The 25,462-nt window shown below is 32.5% G+C and overlaps 1 protein-coding gene across 1 annotated transcript in view; it reads left to right on the forward strand.

The window, feature by feature from the left end:
- LOC145331265 (uncharacterized) overlaps window positions 1-25,247 on the forward strand; it is a 34,066-nt gene extending 8,819 nt beyond the window's left edge. The window contains exons 3-12 of the mRNA XM_080175883.1: window positions 1,815-1,939; window positions 2,263-2,349; window positions 3,116-3,148; window positions 5,203-5,258; window positions 6,952-7,059; window positions 11,388-11,475; window positions 21,755-21,823; window positions 22,361-22,445; window positions 24,123-24,353; window positions 24,687-25,247. Of these exons, the coding sequence (XP_080032009.1) occupies window positions 1,815-1,939; window positions 2,263-2,349; window positions 3,116-3,148; window positions 5,203-5,258; window positions 6,952-7,059; window positions 11,388-11,475; window positions 21,755-21,823; window positions 22,361-22,445; window positions 24,123-24,353; window positions 24,687-25,247 (1,443 nt within the window). The remainder of the gene's footprint in view (window positions 1-1,814; window positions 1,940-2,262; window positions 2,350-3,115; window positions 3,149-5,202; window positions 5,259-6,951; window positions 7,060-11,387; window positions 11,476-21,754; window positions 21,824-22,360; window positions 22,446-24,122; window positions 24,354-24,686) is intronic.
- The last annotated feature ends 215 nt before the right edge of the window (window positions 25,248-25,462 follow it).

A 25,462-nucleotide genomic window follows, 5' to 3' on the forward strand; every position in this document is an offset into this window, starting at 1 on the left:
ACACTAGAAAAGACTAGAGCGCTCTATCCTATCTGGTTTGGCCGTAGAACTCCGGCAAAGTGAAACGTGGCAGATTTTAGGGTGTCAAAAATGTAAAAAATCTTGAAAATTTCTCGGTTCTCGACTACATGGGCCCATTTGGAACCTTAAAAATCGTATTAGACTATGTGTTACGATGATAACCATAGCTTAATCTTCATGCCATTTCCAAAAAGGTATAAAACGTTGTTCTAGCTTAATTGTGGCCAAAATGAGAGCCGCCGGGTCGAATGGTAGCTTGAAAGATGGGTATATCTGGATCCTGCGGTTACTCACGTCCCTAAGGAGATGTGGCCTCCCAGCAGCCCCGATCTTCATACAATTGACTTATGGGCCTGGAGCGCCATTAATGCACGAACCAATAGACGCACCTATACCACAAAGACCTCCCTCATTGCCAATATCAATGAGAACTTCGCCATCTTGGACAGGGACATGGTGACCAGGGTCGGGGGGCGGTTTAGGGGGCGGGTAAAGGCGGTGATATACCTAGTTTACTTCCCAGTTTTTAAAATTCAATAAAATCTTTAAAATTGACGATTTTATGTTCATTTGTTTAAAAATAAGAAAAAGTCCGGATTTATCTGGCCCACCCTGTATATTGTTATAATAGGTAACAAATAAGAAATGTAATTATTGAACAAGTAATTAAAGAGTAGCTACAAATCTATGTAAGTCTGTGTCTACAACTAGAGTTATTTTTATCTAAATAATAAATATTCTATGAGAAAGATGGGAAAAAAGAAAAATGCTGAAAAAATAAAGGCATGGCAGAAAGGGCAATGAATTATAAACAAATATCATCAAAATAATATAATATCCAGTTTTCTACGAATATAAAAACGTACAATCAAAAGATTAAAACCAGTTTTTAGCCCGTGTCTTCGGCATCTCGAGGCTAAAAAAACTAGTTTTAATCTTATAGTTGTACATTTTATTTCCGCGGAAAGCTGTTCATAACGATGCGAGAAATAACTATTATTAATCTTTGTTATCACCATGACTCAAAAAACAATAAAAAAATCCTTACAAAATTAAACCATATGTACATAATTCTTCCCTGGAAAATAAAGACAAAAATTGCATTAAATATTTAAGATAAAATTTTCTTTGTTTTCCGAGTTTAAAATGTGCTGACTTTTTTATGGGGAAAAAGTTTTGAATTTGTTTATCAAAAGTAGGATTTAATGAGTTTATGTTTGGTAAATAAACCTTTTAAAATAGACAAACTGATTTAAATTGGGGTTTTTATGTTTATTTATTTTCAAATAACACTGATTTCCTTAGTTTTTGTTAAATTTTGATTAGGTTGTACAAACAAGCAGTGTCCTAACTTTTCCATCAATAATTTTAACCTATAGAAAAAATATTTTCCTTTATCTTATACCTTAATTAGCAGCTTCGCCCTTAGCCTCTAGGAGCTTTGCACCAAGAGGTAATTAAAAAAATGTAAACTAACTTCCCCATATTCAAAAACAAATGCGGAGGGGTATTTATTTTTGTTTTTGCGGGGGTTGGGGGGTGTCCCAACCCCCAAGAAAATAGCTTAAAACCACCACAGGACCAATAGGTATATACCCTGAAGAGTATAATCCGATTGATTCATTGGTTACTGAGATCTTAAGGGACAGACAGACAGACTGACAGACATCAAGCTACTTTGTATTATAGATATTTATAGAGATTTTTGCCTAAAAATACTATTTGCTTACAACCCATTCTCCAGGGAAAAATGTATTACATGTAGAAAATTAATCATTTTACTTTTCTTTCAGGCAGACACGTCACGGATCAAAGGCCTCATGGTGCTTGGATGGGGAGTACCCATACTCATTATCATACCTTATGCAATATACAGACAACTATATGAGAATATGTATTGTTGGATGGAGGTGGATAGGTAGGATTTACTTTTGGGTAAGGGATGAATATTATGAGAATGTTCATAATAAACACGCAACCTTTATTTGTTGAATTGTAAGTACATCTATCATATCTTATGCAATATACAGACAACTATATGAGAATATGTATTGTTGGATGGACGTGGACAGGTAGCATTTACTTTTGGGCAGGAGATGAGGCGTTATCCTCTTAGAATTATTTTTTTTTCAATTTTAAACACAGGGGATAGGCATAGGAAAAAGACATGGGGTATCAGTGCTTAACAAGAACTTTGTGTGAAAGCACCATCGATCCTCCTTAACCTTATTTTTAATTTAGGGAGAGCAGTTATATTCTTGGAGTTCCAGTTTTGATTGTCATCATAGTTAATATCATCTTCCTCGCGAATGTCATTAGAATACTCAGGTTATTATAATATAAGCCGTTTTGTTTAAAATGTTTTAAATTGGCAGTTGAAAAATAAAAGTTGTCACAAAGAAGGTCTGATTATTATTATGAATTTGCCGCTGAACTAAACCAATCGTTTGTCTCCTTTGTTAAAAGACATCTAATAATATGCTGGCATTTTGACAAGGTGATACGTGATTGGAAAATTTTAGCGGCAAAACCAGAAAAACTTTTCTTTTACTAAAATGCACTATGGAATTTGGTAGGACATTTACAATTTTACAAAAAAAAATTTAATAATTTTGATTCATAACAAATTTTAAATTGCAAGTTGTTTAAATATCAACACAATAACAATTTATATTATTTTCTTTATTAATGTTAATTATTGTTTACTATTTATTTAATAATTAGTATTTGGCTTATATAAATTTTAGTAGAAATGTTTAATTTCTCTTTAGTATAGCACCACCCAAGGGCTGCTATTCAGCCAATTAATTCAATTTGAAATTACCGAAATTTACATATTTGTTGGCATAGAGTTGGTGTAAAACTTGTTTTGATATTACTAAAGGGAAGAGGGTAAGAAAGGGAGAAATAAGAAAGTTCTATTAAAATATTGCATATTTTTAAGTTTTTTTTTAAAATAATCAGACATTGATTGTTTATGGAGAAAATGACTAGAGACGATTAGACATATCCAAATTGTATAGAAGCAGTTCTACTATAAAACTCGTTAATATATGGTAAGCTAAAAATTTTCTGATTTTTTAATATATTTCAGGTCGAAACTAAGCGTTGAACCTGTGGCAACAACCAGGAATTTATACCATTTCAAACATTTCATTTAGTTCAAACCAAAATAATTGCAAGGGCCCGGAATTCGCAGTTGTATTAGGCTTTTGCAAATTTTCAAAATTGTAATTTGATTGAACTGCAACCATTAAGTTTCCTTATGTGAATATGTGTATGATAAGTCATACAGAAAAGTAGATAATGCAAAACTTGCTTCACAAAACTGCTATTCTTTGAATTTCATACTACGGCTTTTCTTTGTATGTTTTTTTTATAATTAAAGTCCCATACCTCCCTCTTTATAAAAGTACTCTTACCTTTGCCTATAAAAGAGCAAGATCGGTGTATTTCCTGCAGGCTTCCTCAAGTGCTACTTTTTTACCCTTTCACCCAGTTAAGTTCACATGCTTGCAAGGGGCGCAGTCACTTTTCCTTTTTTGATTAACAAGGAAGATGAAATAACCAATGAGAGGCCAGAGCTGGATCTTTAAATCATTTTAATGGTGATTTAGATCGGGGTGCGCCGAATTTCAGCCAATCACAGCGCGGCATTTTTAAAATTCGGCGCACCCCGATCTGGTTCACCACTTAAATGGTTTAAAAATCCAGCTCAGAATAAATTTTACCATTGGTCAATTACAGTGTTTCAGGCCTCTCATTGGCTATTCTATCGTGGAGGGACTTTAATCATCTTCATTAACAAGATTTTAAATCATAAAAATGTTCCTTATTCAATTCACGTTTCAAAATGTTTTAATATTTTATATATGCTTAACTTTTGTGGATGTTGTGATTCTTGTTTGAATGATAATGCAATGTTAGCAGGATAGATATGATTAATAGCATTCAGGGATATATGGGTAGGTCTAGGGCTGGGCCGGATACTTTTTTGGCTGGATACCGGATACAGGATATCCGGTATACAAATAGTTTCAATATCCGGTATCCGGCCGGATATCTGGCCAACGCACGATATCCGGAAAATTACCGGATTTCCGGACGGATAACCGGATATCCGTCATTAACATTGAAATTGGCCGGATATCCGGCCAAACCGGTAGGACACTGGCCGATAAATTTTTTATCCTCCAATTGTTTTGTATCGAATTTGGCTTTGGAGCTTTGGTAGCATATTTTGAAGATTTAATTGACTGTCATTGCCTAATCCCTTCTTGAAAAAGCATCCAAGGTTTTATAACTCGGAGTATTTCATAAATTCTTTCATTTTTCATTATTTTTTCCTTATTTAACACAATTCTTTCACTAAGGTGCGACGCTATTATAATTTTATGACCGTCATTCTGTCGGTTGGTCATAGAATAGTCGTAAATTCATTAAAAAATCCATGAATATAAAAAACCAAAACAATATAAAAAGATTTAAAAGTTAGTTAAAGAAAAAATAATATCCCCTGTTAAAAAATTTTGTATTACTCGATATTGAAAGAAAAGCATTATGCCTTTCTAAAAAACTGTTTTTGTTATGAAAAATACATTTAAAAGTAAAAACTGGATGTAATATTCTTTTCATCTAATAGTTATTTATCGCCTCGTATTATAGACAGCTTTATACGGATGTTAAAATTAAAAATTATTAGAATAAAAACAGTTAAGCACATTTAAAAGTGTTGTTAATTTTATGATTTTATTATGTGGGAAAATGTCTATAATACGATGCTTGACATGATTTTTCAGTATGGCTGAGAACCGGTTCTAATCCTGCGGATGACACACAGAAAACTGTCCCGAATTTGTATTAATTTTGAGGAACAAGACTCCAGTGACGTCATATTTTTCTTTCCCGAAAAAGGGAAGGGGGGAAGAAAATCTCTTCAAAAGAGATTGGGAAAACCCCCTTTTCTTCCATCTCTTTTTTCTTCCCCCCTTCCCTTTTTTTTCTTTCCCCCTTCTCTTTTTCGGGAAAGAAAAATATGACGTAACTGGAGTCTTGTTCCTCAAAATTAATACAAATTCGGGACAGTTTTCTGTGTGTCCTGCGGATATAAATCGGTTTCGAAGCCATCCTGAAAGAAATATTTTTAATTTATAAACAGTTTTGAAATGTTATCAAATTTGTCAGGAATATAAAAAATCAGGCAACACTGAAACAAGCGAAAGCGGCTGTTTTTCTAGGTAACTAGTATTGTGCTTTTCCTCAAACTACCAAGCAATCCTAACACTGGGGGTTTCACCTATACCCAAAGTAACCTAACCTAATACACTAAAACAACTTCGTACTTATTTTCAATCTATTTCAAAATTAGGGAGGGGGAGGTTTTGCTCGCTTGAAACTTTGAGGGAAACTGCAACTTTGGTTTTTCTCTCATTCGCTGGCCTAACAACTTTTATGGCTTTTATTAAATATTGATTGTGTTGTACAAACTAGCAGTGTCGGAGTTGTGGGAAGCCTTACTATTAGTGTCTCAAAATTCTTTCTAAAAGCGAAGCTTTTCTATAATTAGGGTCGGTCCGTCCGTCCGTACGTCCGTCTGAGATAGATAGCTTTTATTCGTTAATTTAGGCATGTTAGAATTGTCTTATCGATTTCAAACTTTGCATGATGTTTCCTGTAGTAGTTAGGTACGATTTAGAAAGCATAGCAACTCTATAATTATTACCAGAATGTCCGTACGTCCATTTTAAACATGTTGATTTTTTTTACTTTTTTAACAACACATTTTTATGTGATCTAATTATCCGTTTGATCTGATTTTTGGTATATTGATTTCTCTGACAACACAGAACAATATTATAAGCGAAGCAACTCTATAATCAAGTCCTAAAAATGTAAGTATGTCCATAAACATTATCCTGTATCAAGTAGTTTTTCATTAAATTTACTTACATATTTGCTTTGACTCTTATACTTTTATATTCTGATTATTCAGTTCAGAATTATTATTCAGCGCTTCGCCTTTATGGATGTTGTCATCCTTGTTTAAGATGTATTGAATGTACTTGAACTTAGAACTTTGCAATAAGTTTATATTAAGTATAAAATTTTATATTCACATTCATTTTCTTTTAAGCTTGATTCCAATAAAATAAAACTTTGCATAAAAATTTATTTTTTGCCAAAAGCACATATAAAACTTTAACTCTACAGTTTTATAAATTTTGATTTATTATTAATTCTTTTTTAAGCAGAGAAATTACATCAGTATAACTTACATAACCCTACTGTTACATATGAACTTTTAGTAGCCAATAAAGAAAGTTAAAAATTCTTTATAATGTAGTTTATACTTGGATGTACTTTCAATGTATTTTCTAATCTCATATGAATTTCTTGAATGTATTTCTGTCTCTAGATCCATCTATTTGTTTGTCTATCTGTCTGTCTGTCTGTCCATATGTCTGTCTATCTGTCTGTCTATATGTCTGTCTATATGTCTGTCTATATGTCTGTCTATCTGTCTGTCTATATGTTTGTCTATATGTCTGTCTATTTGTCTGTCTATCTGTCTGTCTATATGCCTGTCTATATGTCTGTCTATCAGTCGTCTTGTGGCTGCCTGTCTATCTGTCTTTCCTTCTGGCTATCTGTCTATCTGACAACCTCTGGCTATCTGTATGTCTATCTGTCATTAGGGCTCATCAGTATGGCTCAATTCATCAAGAGTTAATTTTGCACGTGGCGGGGCTTGAACCGGGAACCCTTAGATTACCAGGCCAACACCCTACCCATTGCGCCATTACCCCATGAAGAGTAAGAATGAAATTTCGACCAGAGAGCCCAACCAACTTATGATTAGTTGGGGACCTTGCACGTCTATCTATCTATCTATCTATCTATCTATCTAACTATCTATCTATCTACTCCTAGTGCCTATCCTGGGTGTATATTTCCTGTTAACGCCTGTACGCCCAGAGAGTGGATCCAACATGGAGTATGCTTATGAAATTATGTCCGCCATTTCTTCTTCTTTTCAAGGTAAATTCTTAGTAAAGATTGAAAAATAAAGAGGTGCAGGATCATGGACGTCAAAGCTCTTTTTCAGAGGTGTAAAATGAGAGCTTTCAAATTTTTTTTTGAAATGGGTAAAATGGAAGTTTTAAAGTTTGGGGAGTGAGTAAAACACCTCTTTGAACCCCACAACAACCGTCTATTTTGCAACTTATTTTTAGGAGGGTTCATAAAGGCTCTAGAAAAAAAAAGGTTAAATATTTTGGAAGAGATTAATTACAACGTTTAAGGCTATATATGCTACGGTTTTGTTGACTTTAAGTCAACATGAATATCCAAACTTTTCCGTATATTTTCATTGCATTGGACATTGGAATGAATAAATTCTTGTCTGCCATTTTTGCACATGTTTCATAAAAAACAGCAAAAAATCTGAGAAAAATTTTTTCTTGGCATCAGAGACAGACATTTATAAGATAAAATAATTCTACATATTCTCATTGACTTACAAGATCGATAAACCAAGATGGTCTGGGATCTATAGGGATAAGCCATTGATGTATATCTCAAATAACACAAAATAACCCTTTCTATAAATTATAAATTGGTTGAAACTCAACTTAAGTAACCTACTAAGAAAATTCATAAAAAGTCTCCAAAATTGTTAAGCGAACAAATAAGAAAACTTTCTTATAAAACTTTGGGGACTGGTGTAACAAACAGTCCAATGTCCCCTCCCTTCATAAAGATAAAACATCCTTTTCTATTTGGTAGAAAGTTTTCTATCCCTGTTACTGTGTTTAATTACCAGCGAATACGCCCCTAGGGTCTTAGGATTACTTGAGAGGTGGGTTAGAATTCGACCCTCCCCTAATTTTCTAGTGATGATTTCTCTTGAAAAAATGGTAGTACATTTTACCAATATAGTTATAAAAGCTTCTCAGGACCTATGAGAAGCTACATTGTACAGGAGAACCATATATGTTCAGCTGTTAGCAAGATACCTCGGTACATACAGACACACACCCACACAAACATCCTGTTACTTTAAATAAGAATAATCAAAAGTATTGATAGATTGATATTTGTTTAATTAATAAATAATTTTGTGGAATAGTATGAACAACTTGAAACTCTCTAGGTATTGTAGTAGAAAATATAGTCTATTGAAAAGAATGTAAGTTAACAAGGATGACAACATCCATAAAAGCGAAGCTCTGAAACGGTAGGACAAATGAACATTTATACTTGTAGTGTGACAGAACTGAAAAATCAGAACATAAATTATGAATGTCGAATCAAAATTTTAATTAAATTTGTTAAAAAACTGCTTAAATACAGGTTAATGTTTAAGGACATATTTACGTTTTTAGGACTTGATTATAGAGATGCTTTGATTATAACATTGTACTTTGTTGTCCTAGGAATCAGTATTCCAAAAATCAAATTAATCAGATGATTTTATCACATACAAATTTGTTGTTAAAAAAGTTAAAAATCAACATGTTTAAAAATGGACGTACGGACATTCTGGTAATGATTATAGAGTTGCTACGCTTTCTAAATCGTACCTAACTACTACAGGAATCACCATGCAAAGTTTGAAATCGATAGGACAATTCTAACATGCCTAAATTAACGAAAAAAGCTATCCGTTACAAATTTACGGACGTTAGGACGGACGGACCGACCCTAATTATAAAAAGCTTCGCCTTTAAAAAGGTACAAAAATTTACAAGGATAAGAGCTAAAACTGTACAAAAACATGTACCAATAGAGTGAATCTATGCTTTTATAAAGTGACTTATTTGTAAAATATTGCTTAATTAAGATCAAATTACAAGAACATTGCTTCAACAACATAATTCTGAATGCATTAGAAATATTATTTTCTGGTATGTAACTCTACACATCAATAAAGAAAAAAAGATAGGTATTAATGATTAATTTCTGACAAGGGTAAGTGGATTGAATTAGCCAATTATTTTATTTAATAAAAAAAACACTGATCATATCATATTATTTTTTCTTCAAAACGTCTCTGTTATTTGTTGACGGATTTTCAAGATTGTTTAAAATTGACTTTTCCACTATCGGCATTCTAATTTGTTATTAATTTTACAAAATGTCATCAAAGTATAACAAACGGTTAAGGCCGACGATAAATTTTTAAAAATGATAGAATACTATTGGAGCTGAAAAATACATCGTTATTATAACCAACTTTAAGCATAACAACTAAAAAAAATTCCTGTCTAAAATAATGAAATAGTCTGTTTGGGCAGCATGTAAGAAGCCAGGTATCTAAAGGGATAAGACAATGGCCGACAAATTGATGTACATCGCCAATAATGATACGAAAAATTACCACTACTGCAGATTACAATTAATGTTTGAAACGTTTGAACACTCACCTTAATCAACCAACTTATCAAAAACCACTAAACGTCAACGAAGTTGTTGAGCCAACGGATAAGAGACGTTATCATAAACTTTGGGGACTAGTGCAATAATCATCCCAATGTCCCCTCCCTCCTTGTAAAGAAGCTATATGTATGTGTACAATGCAATGGAGGTAAAAGATATGTAAGTTGTACAAAAAGGGATTTGTATGTGAACATAAAAAAAGCTATATCGAAGTATAAATTGTGCACTGGATAGTCTCGCAGGGGTTAGTCTTAGGGAAAAAAGCTACCCCTCCAAACTTATTTTCAAATTATTTTAGGGGGTGGGGGTAATTTGCTATGCATGGCTTTAATATAGTATATAAAATTACTAAATTCTCAAACAAAAGGAACTTTAAACTTTTCCAATTATTTATCCATCCTTTTTTCTGTTTTCTGTCAAAGAGGGACAATGGGCTGTTTGTTACGCTAGTCCCCAAATTTTTACAATAACGTTTTCTTATTCGTTAGCTTAACAACTTTGTGGACTTTTACTGAATTTTGATTGTTTGGTTTATTAAGTTGAGTGTTCAAACGTTTCAACCACTAATTGTAATCTAAAGAAGGGATAATTTTGTGTGTCATCATTGGGGATGTACGTCAATTTATCGGCCATTGTCTTATCCCTTTGGATCCCTGGTTTTCTTTACCATATATATGCAAACAATATGTTGTTCTTATAATTAAATAAGTCTGTAAAGTTGGAAAATTAACTTTAAACTCTGTATACACATATTTTGACAACCATGGTAAAAAACTAAAGGTTTTAAATAAATATTTTTATGGAATAGCCAACCTATATTGAAATATTTTTTAGTAAACCTAATGATATTTACCTATATAGATTTTTTATTTGATAGAGTTTTAGTTTGTCGTATACAACTGCACCGATTCAGTTCTCCTTTTTAGCGAAGCTTTCTATAGATCTTTATACGGTTTTCGTGTATTTCAGTCTTGGGTTGGTTTCAGTTTAGGTGAAATTCAGTCTGCAATGTAGACAACGTACCATCAAAATAAATAAATCAACCAAAATAATCAAAACTCCTCCTTTGACCCTCAAAAGTGTTTTAATGTTAAAGAAGGTTTGTTTAAAAAAATATTATACAATTTTGAGAAGTTTGCGAAGTTTTTTCATTTACGTATAACCCTGCTCTACTAAGATGTTTTTTTCCACACTTTGAAATACTTTTTGTACTTTACTTTACTTACATAAATACATACCTATATTTAGAACATAAACTTTTGTTCTGTCAAAGTAGGACTATGCTTTTTAGTAGCGAAGCTACTCTATGATTTAAAATGATTTTAATATAGTTATGTATTTTCTTGATGACAACATACAAAATAGCAAAGCCAAACTTATCAAACATAAAAAAATTTAATCTGTCAAAAAATGACAAATTTTGAGTTGGCTTTCTAAATTGTATCTAATTTGTATCTAATTGTTTCAGGAATTACCATAGAAAATCCTGTAGATATTAATCGGTTTCAAAGCCATACTGGAATAGTTATTTCTTTCATCGTATTATATACAGCTTTCCGCGGATATAGAATGTACAATTATAAGATTAAAAACAGTTTTTTTAGCCTCGGGGTGCTGAAGGCACGGGCTAAAAAACTGGTTTTAATCTTATAATTGTACATTTTTATATTCGTAGAAAGCTGTATATAATACGATGCTAGACATAGTTTTTTCGTATGGATGAAAACCGGTTTCTATCCACCGGATTCTAATGAATACGAGAAATGATATTATCATTATATGTCAATAAAAGTTGCCATTTGACTAGAAAATTATATTAATTTAATAACTCCAAGAAATTTTCTTAAAAAAATATTTCGAGAATTAAATTTTTTGTATATTTTTAGAGAAATAGACGAAAAAAAAAGTTTACCGTATTTATTTTTCAGGCTTTTTTGTGTCAATGCTGTTATGTTTTACAAATTCTGAAGTGTTGACGTTGATAAAACAACGGGCTCACCAATTCATCATCTCCAGGTGGGTGAATTATAATCAAGGAAGATTTTAAAAACGTACAAAATTATCCTGTTATATAAAATAGAATATTTTTTGCAAGGATCTAAATTAGGGATAAGACAATGGCTTAAAAATTGATGTACATCCCCAATGATAATACACAAAATCAAAATTATTGGTTGTAACGTTTGTATAACCAATCTAACGAACCAACCAATAAAGGGGCATCGTAGCTCAGTGGTAACGCACTGAATTACGGTGATGAGAGTTCGAGTTCTAGTCCCCATGTGGCAACTCGAATTTCTCAGTTGAATACATTCATGCAACTTCCCCTGGTTGTGTAAGAAGGGGATTATTGAGTAAGTTTGGATACTTACTAGTCAAGTACATAATATCAGTACTACCCTTATCCCAAGCTCCTCTGCGGAGAGCGTCATTCATTACGGTGACTTAATTTGGGACACCTGCCATACTCGGCGAGGGTGAAGTAACAATGAGTAGTTCTCATGAGACAGCAGGTCAAGTCATAATGTGCTTAAATGTGGAGCTTGATAGCCCTAGTGGCTATACAAAAGTGTCTCAGCCTACTCCATGACTACTTAGGTCCAAACCCTAAGATACTATGGCTAATCAATCAATCAAATAAAATAAATCCCAAAGTTGGTAAGCCAACAAATAAGAAAACTTTTAAAACTTTGGGGACTAGTGTAATAAACATCCCTCAATGCGTGATTATTTGGCAATTATCTTAAGATTTCGATAACTACTGAATCAGATTGAGTTAATTTAATAAAAATAATGAGGGGGGGGGGGTTACAGTTCTCAGAATGCCTTGTTTGTGATATCTAACCAATAAATTGTTAAATAATTTTTTTATTGGAAGATTTAAAAATAAAATTGTGTTCTATTATCTAAATTTGCACACACAAAAGTTTGTGCAAAAAAATCTGCGAGGAATAATTTTAGAATTAATTGGCGTAAAATTAAAATTCAAACTTTAGACAAACCAACTAAAATTTTTACAGCCTTTTAATTTTTAGAACAATTTATCTCCCTCAAAGAATCGTTTTTCCAGTATTGCTTTGTAACCGATTGATATCCGTTGGATTATAACCGGTTCTCAGCCATACTGAAAAATCATGCATAACATCGTATTACAAACAATTTTCCATGAATATTTAAATAAAAATCATTAAATTAATACCAGTTTTTAATTAGTCTGGGTCTAACAAAACTGGTTTTAATTTTATTATTTTTCATTTTTATATCCGTGGAAAGCTGTTTATAGTACAATGCGTAAATAACTATCATTATTCCAAAATATGTTTAGATTTGACATCTAAAATAAACTACGAACATAAAAACTAAAATTTGTTTACTATTTGAAAATTTTGAAATGTTTAAAAAGGAAATTTTAGATAAAAATTTACATAAGTTTTGTAGCAGAAGGTTTTGTTAAATTGAATGTTGCTGAATAATCTGTTTTGAATAAATAATATTTATGGTTCCTATTTTCTAATTTATTTTGTAGGAAAAAATATATTTTTTGTTTAGTGTTTGTTTAATCATTACTTTTAAGGATCTAAAATTAAATTCTATTATTTACAACTAAACAGTACAATTATTATTTTTCCAAATAAACAGAAACGGAAGTATTGAAATTGTCTTAACCTCTTTTCGAGGAAGCTTTGTGTTTATCAAGATCGAAATTAATTTCCTTATTCTATAATTCCAATCCAGAAAAAATGTCGTCTTTGTTTAACTTTCCTTTTCCTAAAGAGTCGCGGCATTTGAATATTGTTTATGTTTGGGTCTCTCCACGTTACTTTTGAATTATATGTGTGTGGATAAAGATTTCGGAGAATTGAGTCGGGCCTATCATTGGTCTCAGAGTGCGTGAATAACCCTAGTATGCCAAGTGCTTAAACCATAAGAACTTCAGGTAGTCTTTTCTTCATTTTATAAATAGTTGTATGGCATATAGGACGGATTTATTAAGTTTAAAGGCTTTAGCCAGCTACACAAGAAACTTTATTATGATTCAAATATTATGTTTTAGTAATTTTTATGTGCTTATATTTATGCATTTAACAATGATCTATTAAACCAAATAATTTTCCTTTAAAGCCAAAGTACTCAAAGATTCTTAACCGTAGAAAAAAAGATTTTTAAAAAGCAAATAATATTGTGTGGATATAAAAACTGGAATTTTGTATTAATTGATTTTGTAATTTCAGGACTTTGAAATAGTTTGTGTCAATAAATCTATACTCAAACCTGCTGTTGAAACTTGATGGTTCCTGGTGTTGGGGGTTTTGTCCGTAAGACAAGATCTCTAGAACTTTCCGCAAATTCGGAAGTCACACTTAACCAAAGTGTTATGGTTAAGACAGAAATAAAAATTACCCGCTATTGTGACTTAACAAGTAGCGCATCCGTTTGTCGCCTGCGAGGTAATGGTAATAATCATAAATTGAAATAAAAAATGACAATACTAATGACCAATAATAGGCCGATACACAGACTAAGTTACCAATGGCAGGCCAGAATACATTATAAACATTTTCGAAGGTTAACCTCCCAAGGAAAAATGTATAATCCAACCCCCCCCCCCAAAAAAAAAATCTTTCTTTCATAACCAAAAATAAAGTGAGAGGGAGAGACTATCCAAAACCCTAGCAACCCTAGCAACTAGGAGCTATAATAGTGCCGTTTTTTATTATAATAGATACCTTGAAAAAAATTTAATCGATTCAGTATAACTTTCAAAGGTTTTTTAGTTATTTGAACGAGTATTGTAGATTTAAAGTGAAGTATTTTTGAAACTAGTAAAAATGCAGTTACTCTGTTTTGGTAATATGACCAATGATAGACCAGTTTACATTTTAATTGATCAATGGTAAAATGTATACTGGCCTATCTATCAATCGTCATTTATATTGTATGACGTCAATTTTTATTAGGCCCCATAAGCGGCTTCCAAAATTATGTTTCTCAACTAAATTGATACATATGATCACGTTCAGGAAAAGGCAAAAATACGAAGGGCGGAATTCTTAAAATAACTTTAAAGGCGTCTTTTCAAATATTTAAAACTGACACAAATGGTCTAGAATAGCCAAAAACAAAATCAAACGACGATGTGAAAGAAATTCCACTTTCATTAATTAAAATCCGATTCCCAGAAACACTCGAATTCTTTTATTCTTGTGAAAACTGATCTTCTGGTATAACTCAAAAAAGGGTATTCAAAGTGAGTTTGTTCAAACAAGTGAATAGTTATTTCTCGCATCGTTATTATTTCTGGTTTTAATCTTATTATTGTACATTTCTATATTCGTAGAAAGCTGGATATAATACGATGCTAGACATAGTTTTTTCGTATGGATGAGAACCGGTTCCTATCCACCGGATTCGAATGAATACGAGAAATATTTATATCGCCATTTTTACAAGAATGTTTTACTGAGCTTTTATATAATACTAAAAGAATTTCGGTACTTGCTTACATGTGGTAGACTGGAGCACCGAAACCCCCCCCCCCCCCGCTTAGTTTTGACAAAATAGGAAGGAGGAAAAGGGCTCAGCAAGGCAAAGACTTAACCCCCCCCCCCCCTTAATTTTGAAGAAAATCAAAAATAAGGGGGGGGGAGGGGGGTAGTTTTTTCACTGTACAACACGCCAGAAAGTTTTGCGCAAAATTAAAACCTTTTACTGGCCCCCCTCCTCCTTATTTTCTGTTCAGGGATACATCAATTACTAAAATCAGTCAATAAATAAGGAAATTATGCCCCAAAACATGAATATCCCTTTAATAAGGTTTCACTCTGGTATACTGGATTTACTTGATTTACCTCACTCAACTTTCTGGCGTGTTGTACAGTGAAAAAACTACCCCCCCCCCTTATTTTTTATTTTCTTCAAAATTAAGGGGGGGGGGGTTAAAAACTACCCCCCCTTATTTTTAATTTTTGTCAAAACTAAGCGGGGGGTTAAAAACTACCCCCCCCCCCCCTTATTTTTGATTTTTGTCAAAACTAAGCGGGGGGTAAAAAACTACCCCCCCCCTTATTTTTGATTTTTGTCAAAACTAAGCGGGGGAGGGGGGGGTTTCGGTGCTCCGGTCTTCACATGTAAGCAAGCACCAGAATTTCATTTATTAAACGCCTTTTAAGCGACTAAATGTGTCAAAATAAATACTAGAAAATATTATGAATTATAGATTTTTTTAGGGATTTTCAATTGGAGTATTCTCTGGGTATTTGTTGATTTTTAAAACTTGCAGCTTTGTAAGCACATACGACTACTTATCTGAGATCCAGACGATTTTAAATTATTTTTTTTCACATCAAAATTCTTTTAAATTCAAGAACAGTAATTAATTTGAATCCAGTGATGTTTGTACAAAATAAAACTCTTGGATAGTTATCTTTTTATATATCCATTTTAAAATCTCATTTTAAGTAAGAATCAAGTATCTATAATAAGATAAACTTTCTATCCACCCTAATGAAGCTTTAGATTTCGCTAACCGCTGGACCTATTGGGCGGCTCTACTTTCTCATACCTCGGCTTTAGGGTTTATTTCTGGATTTCTTGGGCGTAGCAACTAAATAACATCATTGAACTGTATAGTAATTATCCTATAATATAAAGTAGTAAGCTTTTTTGTAGCAAAGGTTCTCACGAACCACTGCACTGATATGGTCCTCCTTTACAGTAAAGCTTCTTATTTGTCAAAGGAAGGTTTTAGGCTATTTTAATATTAGATTTCACCTGCAGATGGTTTTAGGCTATTTTTCTGCCCCACGTATAATTCTTTGAATAAAGAGCCACCTAGGAGCACAGCTGCTAGTAATCTATAATAAATTATTTCAAACGTTTGTCCATATTCTCAATGTATTCAGGTTATTGGGGTTGCAAATAAACCCCGAACAAACATATTATGCAATACTGAATTTTCAAAATAGCAGCTTTATTATTAATTTAAGATGATTTTACAATAAATATGAAATGTAGATGCCTCTTTTGGTTACAAAATTCCACTGTTATTTTTTAATTAGTCAGCACCAATAAAGCACAAGATCTCAAAAACAGCATTTGGGGGTAATACTGGTGAACAAATATATTATGCAAATCCAAAACAAAGCAACAAAAAAAGGTTTTTTGGCACTTTTCTCCTCTTTTAAAGATTGATTATGATAAAATAATATTTTTTTAAGGGATTTATGCATTAATTATTATGAAATACAGTATAAGGTAGAAATTAATGATTTTTCTAAATAATAAATGTATGAAAAAAATAAATTCGATCCCTATCACTTTAGAGGACAGCTGCTGACCCTCAGTCTTATGGATGAACCTAAATACATGTTAAAGATAAAAATTACCCTGAAAATTATACAAAAATGTTTTTTTATGTGTTGAAAAAATCTATTTTAAAATGTCCATGATGACAACTTATATATTAAACTATGATCCAATTTTTGTAGTTATAGCATCCTCCAGCCCAGCATTATTAAAAAAGAAAAGAATTGCAATTTTATTTACTTCAATTCATAAGGTGAATACTGTAGTTTTTAGAAGATGGTTATATTTCTTGTCGAAAGGCTCCATTGGAGGCTGCTATGACTACAAAAAATGGTACATAGGTTAATAGACAAGTTGTTGTAATGGGCATGTACTTAGATAACATTTGGCTCACCATAACCACCAACAGGAGCATCTGAAAGGTCATCATCCTCAAAATCAAGATTTTAAAATGAATTTTTTTAACACATAAAAAAACATTTTTGTATAATTTTCAGGGTAATTTTTATCTTTAACATGTATTTAGGTTCATCCATAAGACTGGGGGTCAGCAGCTGTCCTCTAAAGTGATAGGGATCGAATTTATTTTTTTCAATCATTTCTTATTTAGAAAAATCATTAATTTCTACCTTATACTATATTTCATAGAGTGATCAACACAGTTTAATTAAACATGTTATTTTTATTTGATAAGTCCAATACACAGTGTTTCATGTCAAGAACAATCTTCAGTTAGATAAATAAAAATACATGATGCTTTAATGAGCATAAATTCTATACTGTTTATTAAAAACAAAAGATGATTTTTTTCTTGCAGTGGAGGTAAGGAACGAGTGGGGGGGGGGTAATTTTGCATAATAAAAAGGGAAAGAGGTGAGGTATTTAAATTTTAGCATTTAAACTATGACTAATGTTTCTTATTTAACACATAAAAAGGCAATATGTACTTTGTAGTAATGAATATTATGCATGATATATATAAAAAAATTGCTATGATATGGCCATATAAGGTTAAGTTTGGTCCAGTAAGTACTTTTTTCGATGTATGCAGTGGTTGAAGACTTCATTTCTCATGTTGAGTGATGTTGTGGTTGATTTTGAAGCATGGGCAATGGAAACACATTCTGTCAGGCATAATTGGCATTTCTTGAAGTTTTGGTTGTAAGTCGTTGCAAGGGCTTTTATTGACCATTTTAGGCTGTGTGGCTTGTTCTGTTCTTTAAGCTTTGAAATGCAGTCAGAAAGCTTAGTACCATTGTTGTTGTGTCTAAATGAGTGCAAATGTTTGTAGTATCTGTTTTTAAAAGGTCCAGAAGACAGCCCTATATATTGGTATTTAGTTTGGTTTGTTTCATCTGTGACAAGGGCTTTGTATACTAAACTTTCTGTAAGGCATTTTCCATCCAGGGGGCAATCTTGTGGATTCCTACAGTTGCAACCCTTTTCTGTAGGTAGGTTTGATTCACCCAGTAGTTTTTTGTTATGGCTTTGGATTATACTTCCCATGTTAGCCATTGTTGAATATGAAACTTTCAATGTGTTTCTGTTGTAGTATTTATGAAGTGGTGAGTTTTTTGGGAAGTGTTTGTCAACTAGCTTTAAGAACTCCTTGGCAATGTTAGTTTTTACTGCAGAGTTGTATGGAGGATTGAACCAAATTACTTTCCTTTTTCTGTTCTTTGGCAAAGTGTTTCGATTTTGTTGTTGTTGTTTGTATGTTTAAGTATGCTTGTAACCTGAGGCTTTTAAAGCTTTTTCATACTTGGCTTTCTCTGATTCAAAAATCGTTTGATTACTTGATAGCTCAGAAATTCTGTTTTCTATCATATTGGGAAGTTGTTTGATTACATTAGCAGGGTGACATGACTTTGTGTTAATGTAACATGGAGGATTTGTTTCTTTCCTGAATGGTTTGTGTGTTCCATTGTTAAGGTTTAAAGTTGTGTCTAAAAAATTCACAACTTTTATGCATATGTTTGTGGTTATTTGAAAGCCAAGTGATTTAAAATGTTGGGTGACTTTTTTCTTCAAACTTTCGGCGCCTGGGCCACTCAAATTTGTCACTGCTAGTCCATCATCCCTGTATAGGCCAATATATTGTTGGGGTATGAGGTTTTCTAGGCCATTGAGAAGGAAAAGGCCAACAAGTTCAGCAACCTCTGCTGAATCATAACTGCCCATAGCAACATCAAATTTTTCGCCTTTCTTTTTAACCCATGCTTCACCATCAGAAAATAAGAATGTTTGTCTAGAATGCATGATGATATCTACTTCATCTTGGTTGATACAGGTATGTTGTTTAGCAAAATTAATTGCTTTTAAGAGGGTTTCTTTTGAAATACTTGGATAGAATGATTCAATATCAAATTGAAAGAATGTAAGGCTTTGTTTGTTGTTTAGTTCTTTAAACCAATTCAGAGCCTCTTTTGTGCTAGACCATTGGTTTGAACCGGTTTTGGCTTTGATTTCTTTGTTGACTTTTGCCAGGATGTGTTTGCTTATTTTTCCAATCTCAGTTTTTGAAGGATTAATAAGTCTGCATTTGATCCGACCAGGAAAGTCTTCTTTATGGTCTTTGATTGTTATAAAGCTTGAAGTGTCTGAAAGAATTTCAGCTTTTTTAGCCACATCAAATTTATTGGCTAAAGTTTTTGCCTCTAGGTTAGTGTTGTTCACCTCATTTATATTTACTTTCTTGTAATCCTTAGTTATGTTGTCCAGAAGTTGGTTCTTATACTGGGCTAAATTCATCTTGTATAAATTAGCTGTTTTGTCTGCACTAACTATTATGTCGGGTGAGTTTCTTATTATATTGCAGTCATTTTTGAGGCGTTTTTGAAACTCATTTGTTTGTGGACGATATTTTATGTTTGAAATTAACTTAACAAGGTCTTCTTTGAATGGTTTTAATTCGAAGGCCTCCTTATACAATGGAATAGAAAAGTTTGATTTAAGGCCAAAAGAAGGTTTATGTATATTTGTTTGGTTTGTGCATCTGGCCCAGTGGTTAAAAGAAAGATTTTTGGCAAAGTTCTGCAGTCTAAAAGCTACTTCCTTCTCGTACTTAAACCTTGAGGGAACAGGTATATTCTTTAAAGAATAATCAAAGATGATCCTGTCCATGGCCATTGTTGTTACTGTGTTTGATAAGTTTCTTGTTGATAAGAGAGCTCCACCCAGAATTATGAGGAGCAATGTGTATAAATGATCACAAGAATAACTAGAGTGCTCGATATTTAATCACTTAATAGAGCTTATAACATAGAGTGATCAACACAGTTTAATTAAACATGTTATTTTTATTTGATAAGTCCAATACACAGTGTTTCATGTCAAGAACAATCTTCAGTTAGATAAATAAAAATACATGATGCTTTAATGAGCATAAATTCTATACTGTTTATTAAAAACAAAAGATGATTTTTTTCTTGCAGTGGAGGTAAGGAACGAGTGGGGGGGGGTAATTTTGCATAATAAAAAGGGAAAGAGGTGAGGTATTTAAATTTTAGCATTTAAACTATGACTAATGTTTCTTATTTAACACATAAAAAGGCAATATGTACTTTGTAGTAATGAATATTATGCATGATGCATAAATCCCTTAAAAAATATTATTTTATCATAATCAATCTTTAAAAGAGAAGAAAAGTGCTAAAAAACCTTTTTTTTGTTGCTTTGTTTTGGATTTGCATAATATATTTGTTCACCAGTATTACCCCCAAATGCTGTTTTTAAGATCTTGTGCTTTATTGGTGCTGATTAATCAAAAAATAACAGTGGAATTTTGTAACCAAAAGAGGCATCTACATTTCATATTTATTGTAAAATCATCCTAAATGAATAATAAAGCTGCTATTTTGAAAATTCAGATTTGCATAATATGTTTGTTCGGGGTTTAAATATGTATAAATGAAAACGACACATGATTAAAATCTGTAAATAATCTTCCCTTTCCCTATTTAATTTCATATCTATTTCAGACATTAGAACCAATTAAAATTTAAAATTAAAACTAGAAGTGTAAATTGAACTAGCATAGTTAAATTATTTAGATTTCTGCAAACCAAGGATGACAATATACATACATGAGAGTTAATAATTAAAAATACCCAAAACAAATTTATTTGCCTTCAAAATCTTTTCCAGTATGGCTTCGAAACTGATTAATATCCGCTGGATTAGAACCGTTTCTCAGCCATACCAAAAAATAATGTATAGTAACGTATTACAAACAATTTTCCACGAATATTGAAATAAAAATCAAACAATTAATACCAGTTTTGTTAGGCCGGGCCGTTTGCCCCTCGGGGCAAACAAAACTTTTTAATCTTATAATTTATCATTTTAATATACGCGGAAAGTTGTCTTTAATACGATGCGATAAAAAACTATGACAACTAACCTAATTTTCCAACAAGAAAAAATTTGATGCTTTAATCACGGGCTATTTATTGTTAGATAGAATAAATCAAAGCGTTCGATAAGGGGTTAAGAGGGGTATTTTTTTTATTTTTTGGGGGGGGTTAGGGTGTTCCAACCCCCAAGAAAATATTTATAAACCTTCCCGGGACCTTAGAGAAGCTACCCTGTAAAGGAGTACCCGATCGGTTCAGCGGTTAGCGAGATCCTTTGCTACAAACAAACAGACAGACAGACAAACAAACAGACAAACATCGTTCTACTTTGTATTATAGATATTCTGGACAACTCTCTTTCTTCAATTATTTTTATTTCTTCTCTTTTTCTCTTGAAGAAATCATTTTTCTGTGCTGGTTAACCATGGCAAAATTAGCTACCTGACCTTAACCAACCCAAGCTTTTTATAGTGCCTATAAAAAAGGGGGATAAATTTAAAGTCCTTTGCCTGAATGACGTCATATTAGAGTAATCGATTATTGAAATATGACGTCATTCAGGATACTTAGTTTTAAAATTTATCCCCTTTTTTATAGGCATTATAAAGATCTTCCTAATTAAGAATTATTTTCAGACACGCGGGAAGAAGAAGATCAGAATCCAGACCATTTGATTCTTATGATACTTTTCCCATAAATAAACAGTAAGTTAGATTAATATTTGATTTATATGATACTTTTCCAATTAATAAACAGTAGGGTGGGTCGATTTTGGACATTTTTTTTTCTGAGGCCAAAGCGGGGATCTGCAAATGATTTGTATGAGTATAATACACCTCTGGATGATTTAAAATTTATCCCAAGTCTTAAAACCGCTGACGACCAGACATTCAATTGTATAGCTATTTGTAAATGGGAGTAAATTTTTTAAAAATCAGAACTATGGCTTCGTGGTGCTTCCAGGAAAGGCATTGAGGAGTAGAATCAGGAACTTTTGACCGCTTCAAAAAATCTCTTTCCTAGCCTGAGAAAATCTAAAAAACTCAAAAAAGATGTATAAATTAGTTTATTCCTAAACCTGTGTCACAGAACTAATGTTTTCCATTAAATATCATTTTCAAATTTAGCAATATTTGAAAAATATTACAGTTTATACAATCATTTTTTTCATTTCATTCAATCTTTACTAAATTTAAAGGATTGTTTCTAATTATTTCTTTTTATTTTAAAAATTGTTTTAGGGTGAAGAAAGAAGAGATGATATGTAACATAGCAAATAATGTAGTTCAACCCATGATGATGATGGGACATATACCTGTGGTTAGGGTAAGTTATCCATCTAATTTGTACAGACAGACAGAAATAGAGACATACTGACAGACAGACAGACAGACAAACAGACAATCAGACAAACAGAAAAACAGAAAAACAGAAAAACAGACAAACAGACAGACAGACATACATACAGTTAGACTGACAGACAAACAGACAAACAGACAGACAGACAGACACATAGACGGACAGACAGACGGACAGACTGACAGACTGACAGACAGACTGACAGACAGACAGACAGACAGACAGACAGACAGACAGACAGAAAGACAGACAGACAGACAGACAGACAGACAGACAGACTGACAGACAGACAGACAGACAGACTGACAGACTGACAGACTGACAGACAGACAGACTGACAGACAGACAGACTGACAGACAGACAGACAGACTGACAGACAAACACTAACAAAATAGTTCAACCAATGATGATGATAGGACATATACCTGTAAGGTAAGTTATCTGTCTTTTTTGAGTCTACGAATAAGATGACGTGTTATAAAACTTTGAGGACCAGTGTAAATATCAGCCCAATGTCCCTTCCGTCCCAAATATAAATTAATTTAGCTCATCCCATGGACCTCAAAACTATGTTTCAGAATTAAATAAAGATCTTATATTAAAATTTTAAAAGCTAGGTAATGATAAAAACTAAATAAAGTTCAAAATGTCTGAAATGTTAAACAGTTTTTGTGGAATATTTGATATTTTAAATGATAAATGTCATTTTGATCTAAAATTTCAGCTTTATTAAAGAGATATATCAGCCTGTATATCTATAAATTCGTTTTTTTTTAGCAGCGTAGCTGCCCAATAGCTAATATGGACAAGTTTTCAATTTTGTTTTAAACATAGAATGCATATTTTCCTTGTCCTTATAATTAACATTCTTTGAAAACAAAAATATTTTTTTTGCATTAACTCTGAAACTTCCTAATGAAGCACAGTGCATTGACTTTTAAGTTTGAAAAAATTTATGTCGATTTAATGGCATTTAGTAATAGAAGTTACAATTGACATATTAACAACAAAAGTACTTTAACTTTATTATGTCGAATATTAAGTATTAACCATGTGACAATCTAAATGCTAAACCGATATAGTTCTCCTTTACAATGCATCTTAACATAGTTCTTGGAAAGATTTATAATTATTTTGAAGGGTATCACCATCCTCCTAAAAGAAATCACCCAAAGAAAAAAATACCCCCCTCCCCCCCAAAAAAAAATCCAACCTTTTCATTCTGAACACAAAATTAAGATGGGGGGTGAGTCGATATCCACCTCCCTCTCCTCTAGTGCCCAACGCCCCCTAGAGACCCCTAGGGGCATTTCTGCTGTATATTAACAATGGACTTGTGTCAATATTATAAAAATAACAAAATACAACAGAGATTTGACTCAGAGAGAGATAGGGGACAATTTTATGTTTATTACTCAAGTCCCCAAAGTTTTATAATAACGTCTTCTTATTCGTTGGGTAAAGAACTTTGGGAACTTTTAATATATTTTGATTTTTTGTTTTTTTAATTGAAGTGTCCAAACGTTTCAACCACAAATTGCAATCTACAGAATGGGTAATTTTGTGTATTAAAATTGGGGATGTACATCAATTTTTCGGATATTTGTCTTATCCCTTTAGATCCCTGGATGTTACTTATTTAGGAGGACGGAAGTACAAGTAGTGTGGGCAGAATGCCTTCATTCCACAACTCCCAAGACAGTCTCAGCTATAATAAACATGGAGCAAGTATTGATAAGAATAGCACTAGTGAGAATAATAATCCCTCATCACTGAGCAACATGAGTAGTCAACATGAGTATGTAGATGGAAGCTCTCAGACTAAGACGAAACTTGCCAAGGCTGTTACTCTTCCATTTCAACCAGAGCATAAGGCAAGGCTTATTGAATTATTTAGATATTTCTAATTAATTTAAAGATTTTAATAAATGAGAGGGGAAAAAGGGCTGTATATAACGCTAATCCCAAAAGTTTTATAATAACGTTTTCTTATTCGTTGGCTTTACATCTTTGGGGACTTTTAATGAATTTTAATTGGTTGGTTTATTAAGTTGAGTGTCCAAACGTTCAAACTACTAATGGTACAGAAGGGGTAATTTCGTTTACTAACATTGGGGATATACACCAATTTATCGGCCATTGTCTTATCCCTTTAGATCCCTGACTATTAAGACATATTTTAGATTTTTTATAAGCCTTGAAAATAGATTTCACTAGAAGAAGACAGAAGACGACCTCTATCCGAATCTTCCACACCGCAAAATAAAGCTTTAAAAAGCTGTCTCAAACAAACATCTTCCAAAAGTGTTGAATGCGAGCAACGTGTCAGCTGTTCTAGTAACCCAATCAGCTGTTCTAATGAACTGATCAGCTGTTCCAACTTTCATAAAAGTCATCTTCAATCAGGAATAAGCAGTAGTAACCTTCCATGTGGAATAGATGAAGAAAACGCGCAAGAGCGGGCTAGAAACGATAGTTTAAACACAGAACTAAGTTTTCTTGAGCATAAAAACAGCTGCCCGCCAGATTTTCCTTCAAACTATAACCAATTAACAGACAATAAACTTATATTTTGTTCCAAACACGACAGCTCTCCAAATCTAACAGTTGACAGTGATGTAACGCACACAAACGGCAGTTGTCCCACCAAGTTGAATGAAAATGGCTCAATAGATGAATACAAGAATGGCAGGTGTCCCAATTCTACAATTATTCCACCTACCACAACTCTTGTCACAGGGGTGTTTATTTACTATTTTAAATTATGAAAAAAGTACTAAATCCAATATAACTATGTTATTAAAAAAGTTAAACTGTATTGTAAACTGAATTGAAGTATTCGTATGTCCAGTTAGATCTCGTAAATTGCTTGAAAGATTGTTCCACAAAACCCTGGGAAGTTTGGTATTGGTTTATAATAGTTTTATGCTATTTTTGCCAAAGATTATGTCAACCCATTAGAGATAAACCGTGAAAAACAAAT

This window comes from Acartia tonsa, chromosome 11, assembly GCF_053477335.1.
Source record: "Acartia tonsa isolate MP-2025a chromosome 11, ASM5347733v1, whole genome shotgun sequence".
NCBI lineage: Eukaryota > Metazoa > Arthropoda > Copepoda > Calanoida > Acartiidae > Acartia > Acartia tonsa.